The 19,747-nt window shown below is 41.4% G+C and overlaps 1 protein-coding gene across 2 annotated transcripts in view; it reads left to right on the top strand.

Annotated features, from left to right (window-relative positions):
* LOC132883536 (N-acyl-aromatic-L-amino acid amidohydrolase (carboxylate-forming) A-like) overlaps positions 1-19,747 on the top strand; it is a 49,240-nt gene that overhangs the window by 9,016 nt on the left and 20,477 nt on the right. For both annotated transcript variants that reach the window (XM_060917252.1, XM_060917253.1), the window contains exons 2-5: positions 2,767-3,002; positions 3,145-3,340; positions 3,432-3,525; positions 3,627-3,734. In XM_060917252.1, the coding sequence (XP_060773235.1) occupies positions 2,767-3,002; positions 3,145-3,340; positions 3,432-3,525; positions 3,627-3,734 (634 nt within the window). The remainder of the gene's footprint in view (positions 1-2,766; positions 3,003-3,144; positions 3,341-3,431; positions 3,526-3,626; positions 3,735-19,747) is intronic.

Here is a 19,747-nt window from a genome sequence, read left to right as displayed (position 1 = left end):
CTGTCTCCCTGACAGTCTCTGTGATACTTGCATGGGGTCGAGATGTGGATGATGCAGCCTTGGCATGATTGTCTTTGGTCAGGTCCTCAATCTGGATGGGCGATGCAGATATCTGTGGCTGCCCACTGTTAACAACATGCTCACATTCTCCATGTGATTGTTGATGTCCTTGGCAGTCTGCCCCAGATTGTTCTTGGCAGTCTGCCCCAGATGGTTGTGTGTCCTTGTTGAAGCATCTCTGTTGTGCTTGCATGGGTAGTTGTTTTGACTTTGCAGAGGTATTGTTGATATCTGTAACTGGGTCAGTCTGTGAGCACTTATCAGCAGTTCTGCTCAATGTTGGCTGAGAAAAGAATGCATGTTGGAGAGAGAGGCTGTAGTGATCAGCTAAAACTTTGGTCCCAATCTGGCTGAGTTCAGTGCTATTTGGCTTGAAGAATTCTCTGCGATTCCAGAAAAGGTTAAAATTGTCTATGAAGTTCATAACAAATAAAAAAAGTTTTTCCAAGCCAGGTGTTAAGACTGAAGAGTCTAGTAAATGCAAAGCTTCCCCCTGCAGGGAGTGGGCCACTGATAAAAGATTGTATTCTAGTCTTATAGAGATCAGAAAAAAGTTTTCTGAAATCATCTTGGACAAACAGCTGTTCTCTGAAAACATCATTTGCTCCCACATGCACAACAATACGTTTGATAGTTTTATGCTCGGACGTGAGTTTCAAAATGCTGTCTTTGGTGTCAGAGATGGATGCATTTGGAAGGCAGCAAATAATCATCCCATGTCCTTTTAAATGTCTTACAGTGGAATCACCAAGAACAAGGGTTGTGGGATCAGGTGGTGTTACGAGCTGCTTTTTGCCTCTTCCCACAGCTCTTCGGTTGTGGTGCGAGCTCTTTCTATGATGTGCTTGTCCGCCTGAAAATTCCGCTTCCACATCCCTGAGGCATTCAAATTTGTTCTGAAGCCTTATGGGCTGTGGATTTTCCATAGGATTGTAAATCCTATTGTAGTTTGTAGACCTGGCTCTATTTCTAATAGCATGGCTGTGGAGCATGGGTTGCATAGTATCAGAACGAACTGGTGTTGAGGTAATTACTCTTCTGTTTTTATTTTTGGGCCTGCCACCCATCGTGTGCCAGTTTTCTGTACTCACATTTTGCTCTGTTAGATCGATGTATTCATCCACTCGATCTGCAATGCCATCGGCCTGTTGGGGTGCAATCTCTGCATTCTCAGCCACTGTTTCTGTACTCCTTTCCTGAGATATCGCTCTTAGTTCGTCCATCTTTGGCAGGGCATCAATCTTTGATTCCAGGATAGAAATCCTCTGTTCCAGTTCTGTGCATTTTCTGCAGGATCTCCTGGATTTTTTGCCCCCTGGCATTTTGTTTTAAAAGCTAACTTATCTTGTAAAGGTGAAAAATAAAATGAAGAAATAGTGGAAATTAAGTGAAAAAGTAAAATAAAATAAAGATCAAGCAGGAGCAAAGCAGGAGCAAAGCAAAGAAGCCTAACCTGCATTCTAATCAACAATCTCTTGTTAACAATTAAGAAATTATGCTTTGCTTGGGTGGCACGGTGGCATAGTGGTTAGCACTGTCGCCTCACAGCAAGAAGGTTCTGGGTTCGAGCTCAGTGGCTGACAGGGGCCTTTCTGTGTGGAGTTTGCATGTTCTCCCCATGTCTGTGTGGGTTTCCTCCAGGTGCTCCAGTTTCCCCTGCAGTCCAAAGACATGCAGGTTAGGCTAATTGGTGGCTCTAAATTGTTTGTCTCTCTGTCAGCCCTGCGATGATCTGGTGACTTGTCCAGGGTGTACCCCGCCTCTCACCCATAGTCAGCTGGGATAGGCTCCAGCTTGTCCATGACCCTGCACAGGAAAAGCGGTTATGGATAATAGATGGATAGATGATTTACTTGCTATGCAAAGTGAGCTTGTAGACACATGGAAAAACAAATGATTGTGTGAATGAATTGATGAATAAAATGCCACTTATATAATAATAATAATAATAATAATAATAATAATTTACCAAGTCCTTAGTCAGTGACACAACCTAAATTTTTAACTTATAGTTACTGATGGTTTAAATGTCAATGATTATCTGACATGAGCACTACCTAACTCTGGTTTTGTTTGGTTAGGGAATCTCATTAAAACAGGTTCTGTAAGTGTATTAGAGCAGAAGCATCACACAACTGATGTTCTAGAAACTACATTTTTTTCTCACTGGACTAATTGTAATAGTGCTACAATTTCAAACCTTCAATTTTTAAGAGTTTTAAATGTCTACTAAATTCAATTCACAAAAGATGTACCCTTTAAGGTACCACCCCAGTAACCAGAACTTGTCCACTTTTGTACCTTTTGTTCTGAGACAGAATGTAGAAGTACAGTTGCATTAAATTTATTTACTTGATTAAAAGTGGCTACTTGTTATTACTTTTGAGAACTTCAGGCTTTCCTGAATTTAAATATATGTTTCTCATTTGTTTATATCATGACTAGAATTATATAATGGTATAAATTAAAGTGAAAAAAGGAGAAAATTGTATTTGAAAATTCCATTCCGAGTTTAGCACAAGAGCATTGCAGACATTAAAACAATCAGTATCATATTGTTGCATTAATTCTGTATTATATGGTGTGTTATTTGTTTTAATTTTGTAATTATTGCTGCATTAGTAAGTGCATTATTGGTGCCTTGTTCTTGTGTTGCTTGGTATATTACTGATGCATTATGCTTGTGATATCCTTTTTTACTGTTAGATGGAGATGATCAGACTTCCAGTACTGCGCCGTGTGGCAGTTTGTGGAGGCACACATGGAAACGAGATGACTGGGGTTTACCTGGTGCCAGAACTGGAGAGACAGCAGAAAGAGAAAGGTGCTGCCACACGGTCCATCCCTCTCACCATGGTGCTGTCCAACCCACGTGCTGTCAAAGAGTGCAGGAGATACATAGACAAGGACCTCAACCGCTGCTTTACCAGTGCCACCCTCAGGTCAGGGTGGCATCATGACATTCTGACAATAACACTGATGTTCTTTTAACTAATTAGTAACAGACATTTCAGGATTTGAACAGCTATACAGTAACTAGAGAGAAGATCTACAATGCCATGGCAGTGTCTATGTCTCTCTCAGGTCTCCAATCACCAGTGATACTCCATATGAAATACAGAGAGCGCAGAAGTTAAACACTTTGTTGGGTCCCAAAGGGTCAGAAGATGCTGTAGATATTATCTGTGACCTCCATAACACCACAGCTAACATGGGCCTCACCATCATCTCCTACTCATGGAGCAACTGGATCTGCTTTCACATCTTTAAACACTTGAAGGTATCAAATGATGCTTTTTCATTGTTAGTGTATCAGATTTGTTCTTCTGGTTTTTTTGCATTTACATTTTGCATTATTGTGTGTGTGACAGGCCAAAATCTCCAACGTGCCTGTGAGATTGTTGTTGATTAATCTTCCGCTGGGTGAATCATATTCTCTGGAGTCTGTTGCAAAGTATGGCATCTGTAAGTGTGTGTTCCATGGAGCAGGTCCATAGCTGTATAATTCTATAACATAGCTTGTTATGCAATTCTGTTGACTGTGTTTTGGGGTCATGATTCCTCAGCTATCGAAGTTGGGCCACAGCCACAAGGCGTTGTCAGAGCAGACATCTTCAACATCATGAAGCAGGGTCTGGATGCCATTCTGGATTGGACTGAAACCTTCAATTCAGGTATGTCGAATCTGAGATGACATTACATCCTGGAATTACATTCTCAGTATTTAATCTTTTTAAATATTTTCCCCTAGTTTCTCCCCAATTTGCCATTTCCCAGCCACCAATCAGCTCTCCCCTATTACAACCCTGATTCCAAAAAAGTTGGGACAAAGTACAAATTGTAAATAAAAACGGAATGCAATAATTTACAAATCTCAAAAACTGATATTGTATTCACAATAGAACATCTCATCTCATCTCATTATCTCTAGCCGCTTTATCCTTCTACAGGGTCGCAGGCAAGCTGGAGCCTATCCCAGCTGACTACGGGCGAAAGGCGGGGTACACCCTGGACAAGTCGCCAGGTCATCACAGGGCTGACACATAGACACAGACAACCATTCACACTCACATTCACACCTACGGTCAATTTAGAGTCACCAGTTAACCTAACCTGCATGTCTTTGGACTGTGGGGGAAACCGGAGCACCCGGAGGAAACCCACGCGGACACGGGGAGAACATGCAAACTCCGCACAGAAAGGCCCTCGCCGGCCCCGGGGCTCGAACCCAGGACCTTCTTGCTGTGAGGCGACAGCGCTAACCACTACACCACCGTGCCGCCCACAATAGAACATAGACAACATATTAAATGTCGAAAGTGAGACATTCTGAAATTTCATGCCAAATATTGGTTCATTTGAAATTTCATGACAGCAACACATCTCAAAAAAGTTGGGACAGGGGCAATAAGAGGCTGGAAAAGTTAAAGGTACAAAAAAGGAACAGCTGGAGGACCAAATTGCAACTCATTAGGTCAACTGGCAATAGGTCATTAACATGACTGGGTATCAAAAGAGCATCTTGGAGTGGCAGCAGCTCTCAGAAGTAAAGATGGGAAGAGGATCACCAATCCCCCTAATTCTGCACCGACAAATCGTGGAGCAATATCAGAAAGGAGTTTGACAGTGTAAAATTGCAAAGAGTTTGAACATATCATGATGTACAGTGCATAATATCATCAAAAGATTCAGAGAATCTGGAAGAATCTCTGTGCTTAAGGGTCAAGGCCGGAAAACCATACCGGGTGCCCGTGATCTTCGGGCCCTTAGACGGCACTGCATCATATACAGGTATGCTTCTGTATTGGAAATCACAAAATGGGCTCAGGAATATTTCCAGAGAATATTATCTGTGAACACAATTCACTGTGCCATCCGCCGTTGCCAGCTAAAACTCTATAGTTCAAAGAAGAAGCCATATCTAAACATGATCCAGAAGCGCAGACGTCTTCTCTGGGCCAAGGCTCATTTAAAATGGACTGTGGCAAAGTGGAAAACTGTTCTGTGGTCAGACGACTCAAAATGTGAAGTTTTTTATGGAAATCAGGGATGCCGTGTCATTCGGACTAAAGAGGAGAAGGACGACCCAAGATGTTATCAGCGCTCAGTTCAGAAGCCTGCATCTCTGATGGTATGGGGTTGCATTAGTGTGTGTGGCATGGGCAGCTTACACATCTGGAAATACACCATCAATGCTGAAAGGTATATCCAGGTTCTAGAGCAACATATGCTCCCATCCAGACGAGGTCTCTTTCAGGGAAGACCTTGCATTTTCTAACATGACAATGCCAAACCACATACTGCATCAATTACAGCATCATGGCTACATAGAAGAAGGGTCCGGGTACTGAACTGGCCAGCCTGCAGTCCAGATCTTTCACCCATAGAAAACATTTGGCGCATCATAAAACGGAAGATACAACAAAAAAGACCTAAGACAGTTGAGCAACTAGAATCCTATATTAGACAAGAATGGGTTAACATTCCTATCCCTAAACTTGAGCAACTTGTCTCCTCAGTCCCCAGACGTTTACAGACTGTTGTAAAGAGAAAAGGGGATGTCTCACAGTGGTAAACATGGCCTTGTCCCAACTTTTTTGAGATGTGTTGTCATAAAATTTAAAATCACCTAATTTTTCTCTTTAAATGATGCATTTTCTCAGTTTAAACATTTGATATGTCATCTATGTTCTATTCTGAATAAAATATGGAATTCTGAATCTTCCACATCATTGCATTCCGTTTTTATTTACAATTTGTACTTTGTCCCAACTTTTTTGGAATCGGGGTTGTACATGAAAGCTACCAACTAAAGGCTAACGTGCTTCCTCTGAGAGGACTTCTGGATCTTTTTTTGGAGCTGCTGTTTATGCAATTCAGTATGCTTGGAGGAAAGCACTATCTGCCCCATCCCACATACAAGCGCTCATTGAGAGAGATTGACAGGAGAGAGAGTATGCCCCTCCCACCTAAAGAGCACTGCACATTTTGCACCCTTGGCTCCTGGCCTTGGATGACTGTGGTAACAGGATTTGAATATGCTTTTCTGTTGTGCCACTCAGGAGCCATTACATCAATTTACTGTATTACTGACAAGTACACAAATTAGGTCATTACACTGTACTGGCAAAATCACTGAATTTTTTTTTTAATTTTCAAGCTGTTTTATGCACAAGCTCAAAAACTATGATTTTGTGTGTTGTATTTACTTTCCTCAAAGGCTCCAACTTATGCAATGCAATGTATCAATAGGGGTTTAGGTTATGAGGTAACATACCAGTACTGGGAGGGGTTTCCCTGTTGACATAATGTGCTGGGAGTGGTTTGAGCTATAATAGTCAAGTTAGTTTTATTTGTCTAGTGCTTTTACCCATAGACATTGTTGCAAAGCAGCTTTATAAAAAAAATATAACGTCATGAATTTCTCCCTAATGATCAAGCCTGTGGTGACAGTAGTAAGGAAAAACTCCCTGAGACAACATGAGGAAGAAATCTTGAGAGGAACGAGACTGAAAAGGGAACCCATCCTCATCGGGGTGATAACAGATGGTGTGATTATAAATAACTCATTTCTATAACTGTGTCCTACAGAGTCACAAAGTACAACTGTGCAACCAGGAAATTCATTATAGTTTTAATATGAAGTCTGTTTTGTTGAAGTTCTCAACTGTTCACTGATGGAGACTTGAGTGTAAAAGTGTTCATGAAAACTGCAGTCCTAAAGTTATCATGGTGATGGTGGAGGACTACAATCATAGCAAAGCTGTTTGTATTAATTGTCAAAAAAGTCATCTTCCAAGTTTATCTTTATCCATATGGGGCTGTCCTCCACAGGAGTGATGTGATGAGAACATCAGTCAGAAGTATGCCATCAGGATGGATCAGGCAGGTCCAAAGAGCAGGAAAAGCCAGCATCACTGGTATCTCAGGAGTGGCATGTGTAATATGGGAGAGAGAGAGAGAGGCAGAGGGGGGAGAGAGAGAATTTTGAAATTTTCAAGATCCCTTTGTTACAATCTTAAAAAAAACATCAAAATCAACTTGGCACTATATTCAAAATGTAAAAGAAAAAAGGAAAAAAAAAGTCTATTTTTTTTAAATGTGCAATCTGTAGCTTGTCGCTTTCAACAGCACACATGTTGTAGCACCATCTTTCTTCAAAATACATCAAACATCTTCATAGATTTATAAAAATAATCAATCAAAATACGACATCTTACAAGAGTAGAAAACACCATCAAGAGATCAACATTTAAATCCTGTTCAACTCTCCTTTTACGACTAACATATATCGCCATCTTTGCTTGCCCAAGCAGAAAGTTTAACCCTTTGATGCAAAACATATGCACACCCCTTCTAATGCACAACATGGGTCAAAAATGACCCGTCTTCATTTTCCAGGTTATTTCATGCTGACTGAGTTTTTCTTTGCTCTATCTTTTGAAATCAATTTATTTTATGATTGAATATTCCAAGTATTCTTTAAATATCTTGTTTTTAATTACCACAAATCATTAATTCAATTTTTTCTTTCCTACTTTATGAACAAAAATACTTTTTATATTACTACATATGGGTCATCCAAGTGTGATTTAAAATTAAATGTCTTAAAGTACTATTATAATAATAATTTGTTTCAAGTAATTACTTTAGCAGTGAATGGGGACAGTTATTTATTTATTAACTATGTAGTTAGCTAAGCCAACTACAATAAAATTAGCTAACTATGTAGAATGTGTCAACAGCTAGGTAGCTAGTAGTAATTACTTGTAACTTTCTGACAAGTAATCTACTCACTCTCAAGGTAACCTAATCAATTTTTTTCTAAGATAATGTTAGAACAATTGAAAAACATTACTTACATGTATTAGATGGGCAAAGGGCGCTGTGCTGAGCTGTGAAATGTCTGACAAGCACAATTCACAGTTCCCACCAAACGCTGTAGTAAATGCATGCGGGTCGTTTCTGACCCATGTGTGTAAACTTGATGTAGAATTACAAAAGCTGTGCTTGTTCATAACTTAAAGGAAAAATCAGGCATGAAAACGGGTCAGGGGTGAAAAAGGTGAGAAGGGTGCGCGAGTGGTGACGTGGCCTCTGGTGTTGTTTATTTTGTTTGGGGGGGGGTCCTCCCCCAGAATAAATATTATAGCCTCCTTACTAAGTATACTGTATTGACATTTACACAAGGACATACAGTACAAATACATGTAGTTATAGTGAAATTATGCCCTGGAAAAAAATGTGAATAATAGAACGAAGAAAGTGGAGAACACACAAGGAATAGTGATCATTTTTTTCCTGTTATTTGCCTGGACCACCAGTGTCTCCATGGCCCGCTTTCGCTGAGTTGCCACATGTTTCAGCCTTGCCCACTTCTCTCCTTCAGCAGTCTGTTTCTTGGCTTGCTGAGCACTGCAAGTTGCTTGAAAGCCATACTTGCTCTGCTGCTGCTGCTTTTCCTCCTTGTTCACCCTCTGCTGGTGTTTGTATGTGGCTGCTGCAGAGTTAATGTTCTTGCACAATGTTCTGTCCACTTCCCCAAACTTCACGTCCTCCCTTCTAAAGAGCTGCATAGCTGTCTTCCCCCTGGACATCAGCGTGTACTTGACCGTCTGTATTGCATTAAATGTTTCCACATTCATGTTGCCACTCCTTTGATCAATTACATCATTCATCAGACTAAATGAGGACTCGACTCTAGGTCCATGAAAGATGGAGTGGCAACACAACCAGTGCACCCAGGGAGGGGTACTTGTCTGGTTTGTCGAAGACATGACCCCACCACTCCACGATGCTCTCTCCCTCCTTAAAGCTGGGGATGGTCAGGCCAACACTGAACCACACAAGTTCCCTCTGGATATCCTGGTCTGCTGGCAAGAGGTGCCCCAGCATACCACTCAGCCTGCCAAGATATGGAAGTACCTGCAGCTTTCAGTTCTTTTTAAATCAAGGCTGAATACTTTCTTCTTTGCTGCTGTCTTTAATTAAATCAAATTTGAGACTTTTAATTTGATTTCTTTCAGCATGGACAGCACTACAAAATGGCGTCTCCACTATACAGTGCCCTATATAGTGAGTAGCGAGCAATTTCGGACACAGGGATTGTCAAAAGACGCGCGCGCCCTCTTTAATCAAGCCGGAAGTTTTGTTCGTTTTGATAGCAATCAGGAAAGTTTGAAAAAAGAATTTCAATGGGTGAAAGATCTGGACTGCAGGCTGGCCAGTTCAGTACCCGGACCCTTCTTCTACGCAGCCATGATGCTGTAATTGATGCAATATGTGGTTTGGCATTGTCATGTTGGAAAATGCAAGGTCTTCCCTGAAAGAGACGTCATCTGGATGGGAGCATATGTTGCTCTAGAACATGGATATACCTTTCAGCATTGATGGTGTCTTTCCAGATGTGTAAGCTGCCCATGCCACACGCACTAATGCAACCCCATACCATCAGAGATGCAGGCTTCTGAACTGAGCGCTGATAACAACTTAGGTCGTCCTTCTCCTCTTTAGTCCGAATGACATGGCGTCCCTGATTTCCATAAAGAACTTCAAATTTTGATTCGTCTGACCACAGAACAGTTTAAATGAGCCTTGGCCCAGAGAAGACGTCTGCGCTTCTGGATCATGTTTAGATACGGCTTCTTCTTTGAACTATAGAGTTTTAGCTGGCAACGGCGGATGGCACGGTGAATTGTGTTCACAGATAATGTTCTCTGGAAATATTCCTGAGCCCATTTTGTGATTTCCAATACAGAAGCATGCCTGTATGTGATGCAGTGCCGTCTAAGGGCCCGAAGATCAGGGGTACCCAGTATGGTTTTCCGGCCTTGACCCTTACGCACAGAGATTCTTCCAGGTTCTCTGAATCTTTTGATATTATGCACTGTAGATGATGATATGTTCAAACTCTTTGCAATTTTACACTGTCAAACTCCTTTCTGATATTGCTCCACTATTTGTTTGCGCAGAATTAGGGGGATTGGTGATCCTCTTCCCATCTTTACTTCTGAGAGCCGCTGCCACTCCAAGATGCTTTTTTTATACCCAGTCATGTTAATGACCTATTGCCAATTGACCTAATGAGTTGCAGTTTGGTCCTCCAGCTGTTCCTTTTTTGTACCTTTAACTTTTCCAGCCTCTTATTGCCCCTGTTCCAACTTTTTTGAGATGTGTTGCTGTCATGAAATTTCAAATGAGCCAATATTTGGCATGAAATTTCAAAATGTCTCACTTTCGACATTTGATATGTTGTCTATGTTCTATTGTGAATACAATATCAGTTTTTGAGATTTGTAAATTTTTGCATTACGTTTTTATTTACAATTTGTACTTTGTCCCAAGGGCGGCACGGTGGTGTAGTGGTTAGCGCTGTTGCCTCACAGCAAGAAGGTCCGGGTTCGAGCCCCGTGGCCGGTGAGGGCCTTTCTGTGTGGAGTTTGCATGTTCTCCCCATGTCCGTGTGGGTTTCCTCCGGGTGCTCCGGTTTCCCCCACAGTCCAAAGGCATGCAGGTTAGGTTAACTGGTGACTCTAAATTGACCGTAGGTGTGAATGTGAGTGTGAATGGTTGTCTGTGTCTGTGTGTCAGCCCTGTGATGACCTGGCGACTTGTCCAGGGTGTACCCCGCCTTTCGCCCATAGTCAGCTGGGATAGGCTCCAGCTTGCCTGCGACCCTATAGAAGGATAAAGCGGCTAGAGATAATGAGATGAGACTTTGTCCCAACTTTTTTGGAATTGGGGTTGTATTTAAAGAACAGGGATCTATCAAAGTCTGATCTTCACAACACATGTTTGTGGAAGTGTATCATGGCATAAACAAAGGAGATTTCTGAGGGCCTCAAAAAAGGCGTTGATGCTCATCAGGCTGGAAAAGGTTACAAAACCATCTCTAAAGAGTTTGGACTCCACCAATTGACAGTCAGACCGATTGTGTACAAATGGAGGAAATTCAAGACTATTGTTACCCTCAATGTTCTATTGTGAATACAATATCAGTTTTTGAGATTTGTAAATTATTGCATTCCGTTTTTATTTACAATTTGTACTTTGTCCCAACTTTTTTGGAATCCGTGTTGTAAAAAGAAATGTCCATTTCTCCAGACGACCTTTAACTTTTTCAACCACCCCCTTCAAAATTCTTTTGAATGAAAACATCACCACCTAAGAAAACACCCAGGTATTTAAACCCACCCCATTCCAAAATAATCCATCAGGCAAACAACGTTCGCCATTCACCCATCTCCCAACCAGCAAGGCTATGCTTTTTGACCAATTCACTTTTGCTGAAGAAACAACTTTAAATTCATCACAAATTTTTAAAAGTGTGTCAATATCTCTCTGACCTTTAATGAGGACAGCCACATCGCCAGCATAAGCTGACAATTTAAAAACTTCATCACAGTTAGGGATTTTCACCCCCACAATATCCCTCCTCAGTCTTGCTAGGAGAGGCTCAATAGCCAAACTGTACAGCATACCCGACAAGGGACATCCTTGACGGACACGTCTGTATACTTTAAAAGGAGCACACAAGTCACCATTAACTTTGAGAATACTTTCAATGTCACAATACAATGCTTTAAGCATACAAATAAAATTTGGACTGAAACCAAAGGCTGACAACAATTTTATTCCACAAATAACTATGCTCAACCCTATCAAAAGCTTTTTCTTGGTCAATTGAAACCACACCAAAATCAAGGCTAAAAGAATTGGCAATATAAAAAACATCTCTAATGAAGGAAATATTATTGTGAATCAGTTTGCCTGGCACGCAGTAGGTCTGGTCAGGGTGGACTACCTGCTCCAAAATCTCCCCCAATCTATTTGCTAAAACTTTAGAAAGCAGTTTATATTCAGAACAGAGGACTGACACCGGCCTCCATGATCTTATGTCTGTCAAGTCTCCCTTTTTTGGCAGCAAAGTGAGCACTGCTCTACGGCAGCTCAGTGGCAGCTTCCCCTTGGCAATACTATCTCTCAGAACAGCAAGCACATCTGTGCCCAACTCTGGCCAAAAGGACTTAGAATGCTGTGTTCACACTTATACCGGTACGAAAGTGGTATAACTGTATCGATACAAAGTATACCGGTACAGTTTAGTGCATCTGTCCACACTAGCGAGAAATGTTTGCGGTTTTCTTTCACGGTAGTTGAAATGCGCGTGCGCGAAATGTTTCCGTGGTTACCGAGTAACTTCCTTCCGAGAATATGGCAGATGAAACAACGTGTGTGTGCTTTTTGTTGTCAATGTACAGTCTGTATTTCTGGTGGTCATTTATTCAGTCGAATCGTATAAAACGCGCGAGGCAGTTGAGAAAGAAACAAACGAATCTCCGTTCTTCACTATTTTATTCAGCGAAGACATCGATTGAGGTGTGCGACTTTGCGCATGCGCATTATATTTGTATCGATACAGAGCCGCTTCATCTGTCCACACTATGCAAAGTGCTACAGTACCGATACTGTACCGGTACGAAACCCATACATTTGTGGGTTTCGTACCGATACAGTTATACCGCTACAGTACCAGTATAGTTGCTAGTGTGGACAGGTGTTGCGGTACGAAAGTAGTTTCGTATCGGTACAAAATCCCTAGTGTGGACAGGGTATATAAGGGTGTTTTCACACTTGGTCCCTTTCAGCCATCTAACCGAACTCAGATCGATGACTCAGCATTTTTTGCGCATATGTGAACACTCCAACCGTACCCAGACCCCTTTAAAGCGAACCGAACTGAGACCACCTCAGGAGGTGGTCTCAGTACGGCTCGCTAAAAATCAACGGTACGGTTCGCCTAATCTGCGCATTGTGAACAAAAAGCGCACCGGGTTCACTTCACCTTTTTCACTGTAGTTTAACCTTCTTCGTTTGCTGTAGTTGGTCACGTGACTGTAGCAGGGAAACTCAACTTCCTTTTGGAACTTACCAGCCGTGTTTTGTGCTCATAGATAGCCGGAATAAATTTATTTTCCTTAATCCGCACTATTTTGATCAAAGAATACAGCAGGGCAAGCATGGCAGCAGACATTTTGATTCAAGAAAAAATTACCCAGAATTCCATGCACTGGGGGTCTGAGGGCTCTAGAGGACCTGGTGTGAACAGAAAGAGGACTGAGGCCCCATCAAAGCTTAACTGGACTAGAAAGAGAAAGAGAACCCAGTCCTCTTTGTAATAAATTCACAGTGTGAACACAAAAAGAACTGAGTTCTTTTTCTGTTGGTCCACTTAAAGAGGACTGAGTCTGGTTCCTTTAAAGGGGACCAGGTGTGAAAACACCCCAAGTCCCCTTTAAAGGAATGTACATACAGTATTTTCTTCTTTTTCTTCACCTGGAGTAGATGGCAGGCCATCTACTCCAGGTGCTTTACCACTCTCCCTACTCTGGAGGGCTCTCTCCAGCTCCTCTAAGGTCAATGTAACCGGTCGTTTATTGCTCTGCGTTGTGATTGGTCCGGGATGGGTATAAAAAGTGACGCCGACACAGCTGATTCCTTTCGCGCACTTTACTGCAAAACGAACATGTACACACACAGCATGGGTGAGCTCCTTCCCCAACTCCTCTTCCCCAGGGTGACAGAGACAGGGCGTAACCCAAGCACTATATTTACACAGTATAAAGTAAAATAAACCCAAACAAATACATTACAGGCTTCCCAGATAATTTGCAACACTTTAGGGAGCAACCAAAGCTAAATAAATGTCCAGGGATAGCCTAGCCTCCCATTCAAATACAGTGGGAGTTAGCTAGCTAATCTAGCTAACTCCGTTAGCATTAGTGCTAGCGGGACCTAGCATAAGAAAAATTAGCTAACATTCTAAGGGTCACAACAGTAATTTATAGACGATAAAATTAACAATCAAAAAATAATGACACACCTGCAAAACCAACATGTACACACACAGCATGGGTGAGCTCCTTCCCCAACTCCTATAAAGAGTAAAAAAGAAAACACTAAATCAGTGATTCTCAAACTGTGGTACGTGGGCTCCATTCTAGTGGTACGCCAAAGAATCACTTAATTAAATATAAAATTTAAAAAATAAAATAAAACGTGAAATACTATCCATAATATCCGAATGGATGAAAATATCTTATCAACCGATGACAAGAAAATGAAAGGAGATACAAATTAAGTTAATAATTTTAAAAAGTTTGCAAGTGCTTCTGGGTAGCCATACGTAGCGTACGTACGCATTCCCGCCGGTTCTGCTGACAGACGGTTATCCGCCATTGGTAGACTAGGCTGTGATGGGAAAAGGTGGAGGTGGCTTTGCTAATTATGACGAGTACGACAAAATTACTGTCGTGGCTTAAATCCGCGAATGGGAGCGTGGATCAGGAGAGGGGGAGAACTGAAGAGGACGTGTGTGAGCCGAGCGCAGATGCTAACGACAGTGGCAAAAACAGCCCCAGAACTGCTAGCAAACGGCAGAAACCAGTAAGGAGCAATTCCAGCGTTATGGACGTGACACTTGAACTCAAAATGGCAACAAATGACCCAGTGCATGTTTTATTGTCTCCCAGTATTTAAACAGGTGTTGCATATTTTAAGGCTGTACCATACTGGAGAAGTGATAGAACAAGAACAATTCCCATAGTACATCTAGGGCATGCCAGAAAATGCCAATAAAAGATGTGTTATGGATGTGACAGAAAAAGTATCACTTTTCTTGGGTGACTGTACATTTTTATCAAACTCTGTGAAATTGTAAACCTAATGTCGAAATGGAGATATCCATTTGATAGAGGGGTCCAAGGTGAATATTAAAAAAATCTTTGTTTAAAATATTTTGTATTTCATGCAGAGTTTCGGAAGGAAAAGTCAGCGTTATGGATGTGACGAAATTCCGTTATGGATGTGACGCGTCTGAAATAGACATGGCATATGTTTAGAAAATCAGCAATTTAACCACCATAACCCTTTGAAAAACTCTCTAAATATCAGCTAAAACTATCAAAGTTCTTAAATAATATTTAGGATGGCTATTGTTTTGCTGTTTTGTGGATTTTAGCATACATTTCTGTGGCTTGTGGCAATAATATAGAATTGTACATGATCAAAGTTGATTTTAGCTTGGGTTTTACATTATAAGAAAGAAAGACTGACAGTGACATATTAGGTTGGTTACAAATTGGTTCAACTTATTCACATCTGTAAAATACAGGCCTAGGTGATATCTCTGGGAGTGGTTTTGATGTATTACATGTTGCTTTATTTTTGCATGGTGAGGTTGACATTTACATGGAATTGCCCTAAGGAGGAAGTATGACGAAAAATACATAAAACTGGGATTCATTTGGAGCGGGACAGAGGAGCTGCCTAGGCCGCAGTGTGTTGTATGCGGGGACATTCTGAGCAATGAGTCCATGAAACCATCGCATCTCAAACGGCATCTTACAACCAAACACACAGCACTAAAAGGACAAACCAATGGATTTTTTTTTTTACGAAAACGTGATGAACTGAAGCAGTCCAAGTCCACCATTCTGTCCTATGGTACACCCGTAGCCAAAGCACAGGAAGCTTCATATCATGCCAGCCTCCTGATCGCCAGAGCCGGTAAGCCGCACACAATCGGGGAACTGCTGTGTTTGCCATTAGCCAAAGAGATGACACGTATCATGTGTGGAGAGAAAGCTGCCAGAGTTTTAAACTTGGTGCCGCTTTCAAATGACACCATGTCAAGCAGAATAAATGACATGGCTGACGATGTTAAAAAGACACTGAGCGCATTAAGAACAGTAGATATTTTACCATACAGCTTGATGAGACTACAGATGTTGCAGATTTGGCCAATTTATTTGATTCATTATTTAAGTACAATGTTTTATTTTCCTATATTTAAACACAGTGTTACTGTTCAAAGTACTGTGTGTAATGTTACAGTGGCCAACAATATTAAATATACTTGTTAAATAAAACCTCCGCCTTGTTTTTAATGAATACTTAGGCCTACTACGCTACTGTATTTTAATGTTGGTCATTATGGTGGTACTTGGAGAGCCAAGTATTTTCTGAGGTGGTACTTGGTGAAAAAAGTTTGAGAACCACTGCACTAAATAATCGCGATTGCTAATCGCTAACCAGTGTAATTACACAGTAAGTAGGTAGGCTAGTTAATTAGTCACAGGCTTATGTTCAGGCATGCAAACTGGTCAGGGGTGAAAAAGGTGAGAAGGGTGCACGGACACACGGCACGCGCGCAAAAGTACATTTCGTAGTCTACGTTACAAAAAAAAATTGCAACCAGTGACATCTTGAATTTAATACAGTACAAAATAACTTTCCATAAACATGTCTTAATAAGTTACTGTTGAGTGGCCGGTAAATTGTACCATTTATTTGTCAGTGGCCGGTAAAGTTTGATATTTTGTGAAGTTAATTTTCACCCGTGTACAACACAGTCAGGGGCGGATCTAGAAAAATATTTATGGGGTGGCAAGAGGGGGGCAGGAATTTTTGAGGGGTGGCAACGTATTACAGACGTGTGTATATATACTGAATTTAAATCACAGTTATCACAGTTTGACGACAAATAGTATGTACACACTACAAAAGGGCACGGGCTGCCATTTACAAATTCATACAGACAAACTTAATCTCATGCTTTTATTGTTCACGAAGAACACACATTCTCAGATGAGGTCTATACCGTTTCTGGACAGTTTTATACTGTATATGCAAAAGAACAGACACTAAAAAACAACAATAACAACACTGCTTCAAGTTCAGCATGATTTTAAACCATTTACACCAGTGTCACATTTTATAGTTTTATTTTCTCACGCTTTGTAAAGGCTCACCAGTGAGCATAACATGAACTTGTCATGCCTACAACAGCTGAATGCGGCGATTTCCATGTTGCTCAGCAAAACGCTTCACAAATTTATCAAGATCTAATGCTTTTGTGCGCTTTGATTCAATGCTGAGTACAGCCAAACTTGATAGTCTCTTTTCTGTCATAGTCGACCGCAAATAAGTCTTTATGAGCCTGAGAGATGAAAAACTTCGTTCACAGGATGCACTGCTCACAGGCAAGACAACCGCTATTTTACACAACCTGAACAACTCAAAAAAAAACATCTTGGTATGGGTCAAAAAACTGAGTGAACTCCATGAGAATGGTAGGACTCTCCTGTTCCCCTTTTTTCTGTCTAGTACTCTCCTTGTCTGATGTAACTCATGTTTAAGATCCTCAATATTTGAATCATAAGCTTCAGTCAATAGCAGAACAGCCTCCTCTCTCAAAAAGGTTGGACTTGATGGATTTAGTGCCTGGACACCCTGCATAACATTACAATTTGTGTTAGAAAATATTTCTCCAATCATGTTATCCAGAACTGGATAGTACACAGAGACACAAAAAGTGTGTTTGCTATCTGAAGGCATGTTTGGCTACTTCTTTTATTTTTGCTTGAACACCGGCATGTGCCCCACGCTTCACTGCTGCGCCATCGTAGCCCTGTCCTACAAGGTTTTTCTTGTACTCCAGCCCATGTTTCTCAAGGAAGCATATAATCTTGTCACTTAAGGCGATGGCATCCAGGTGTTCTGCCACTTCAAACTCCAGAAAGCTTTCATGAACCACACCGTTGTAAAAATATCTCAGAACAAATGACATTTGCTCTTTTTTCTGAACATCTTTAGTTTCATCAACAATAACTGAAAACTGCTTGCTCGTTTTAACTTCCTGGATGATTTCCTCTTTGACCATTGCAGCCAAGCACTCAAGTATTTCATTCCGTATTGTTTTACTTGTGTATTTTGCATTTTTAGCTTGTTGTTCAAGTCTTTTTTTAATGATGGGGTTATGATTACCCAGCAAGTCTAACATAGAAAGAAAAACACCCTTTTTTTCAGAGTCAAGAGACTCCCTGTGACCCAGCTGTGCTATGTTTTCTGTGGCTGTTAGAACTAAAATTTCAGCTAATGTTTTAACGTAGTATTGATTTTAACAAAGTTATCACGTTTTTACAATATATTTATCATGTAATATAACATCACGTAATTTCATGATACAAAATTATCACGTTATTTCATGATATTTTCATGTAATAACGTGAAAACACCTTATCAAGAAATAACGTGAAAATATGGTTTAACATCCTAGGCTAGGCTACTTCCATTAAAGTGCTGATGACACGTTTTTGACATCTTTGGCGATGTTTTATAACATAAAAAGTAATTCCCGATGATCCATATATTAATTCACGAAGGTGCCTATTTTACAAGTGATAAAAAACGCGGCTATTTGGGCAAATTTGACAGGGCTGCAGCACCCAGGAGACGAAAGAGGAGGAGGGGCTATATGACGTCAGCAGTTTATCATTATTAGTATTATATATATATATATATATATATATATATATATATATATATATATATATATATATATAAGGAGGAACAGACAACCTGGAGAGACAAACCCCTACATGGCATGTACCACCGTCAGATAGACGAAGTGGCTGATATCAAGAAATCCTACCAGTGGCTGGATAATGCAGGACTGACAGACAGCACAGAGGCATTAATCATGGCAGCACAAGAACAGGCCATAAGCACAAGAGCCATAGAGGCCAGGATCTACCAGAGTAGATCAGACCCAAGATGCAGACTGTGCAAAGAAGCCCCTGAAACAGTCCAGCACATAGTAGCAGGGTGTAAGATGCTAGCTGGATCAGCGTACATGGAGAGGCACAACCAAGTGGCTGGGATAGTATACAGGAACATCTGCAACCAGTATGGAATAGAAGTACCCAAGTCCCAATGGGCCATACCACAGAAGGTGGCTGAGAACAACAGGGCCAAGGTTCTGTGGGACTTCAGCTTCCAGACTGACAAACAGATCCTGGCTAACCAACCGGACATAGTGGTGGTGGACAAAGAGCAGAAGAGGGTGGTGGTGATAGATGTGGCGATCCCAGCTGAAGCCAACATCAGGAAGAAGGAACATGAGAAACTTGAGAAGTATCAAGGGTTGAAAGAGCAGCTGGAATGGATGTGGAAGGTCAAGGGTTGCGTGGTCCCCATGGTAGTGGGGGCACTTGGGGCAGTAACGCCCAAACTGGGAGAGTGGCTCCAGCAAATCCCAGGAACAACATCTGAAGCCTCAGTCCAGAAGAGCACAGTCCTAGGAACATTGAAGTTACTGCGCAGAACCCTCAAACTCCCAGGCCTCTGGTAGAGGACCCGAGCTTGAGGATGACATGGATACCACCCCCCTGCCGGGGGTGAGAAGGAGATTTTTTTTTTTTTATTAGTTATTCGCGTTGTGTTGCCGGCTTTTGCTCCAAACTCACAAGGATGGGGTAAGTTTATTCAAGTTTCCCAGAGATCCCGAGCTGCATGCGAAGTGGGTGAAGCAAGTCAGGCGCACTCGTGACAAGTGGGAGTCCTCACCAACATCCGTCCTGTGCTCTGAACACTTCGATTTGGATTGTTTTGACACCCTTCCCAGTTTAAAAGAATCTCTTGGGTGTGCAGTTCAGCACAAACGTGTGTTGCTACCATCAGCAGTGCCTACAGTATTCCGGAGGGGGTCTACTAGTAGCTATGCCGGATCCAGCAGTCGCCTGGGACAAGGCGACTCCTCCAAAGACAGTCCTCCTGTCAGAACATGTGTTGAGAAACGACATAAGATAAAGGTACGTAGAGCTATAGAGTGCTCTGACATGATGCT

This window comes from Neoarius graeffei, chromosome 3 (assembly GCF_027579695.1).
Source record: "Neoarius graeffei isolate fNeoGra1 chromosome 3, fNeoGra1.pri, whole genome shotgun sequence".
Taxonomy (NCBI): domain Eukaryota; kingdom Metazoa; phylum Chordata; class Actinopteri; order Siluriformes; family Ariidae; genus Neoarius; species Neoarius graeffei.
The sequence above is the reverse complement of the archived record's forward strand: the minus strand, read 5'-3'. Positions and strand labels throughout refer to the sequence as shown.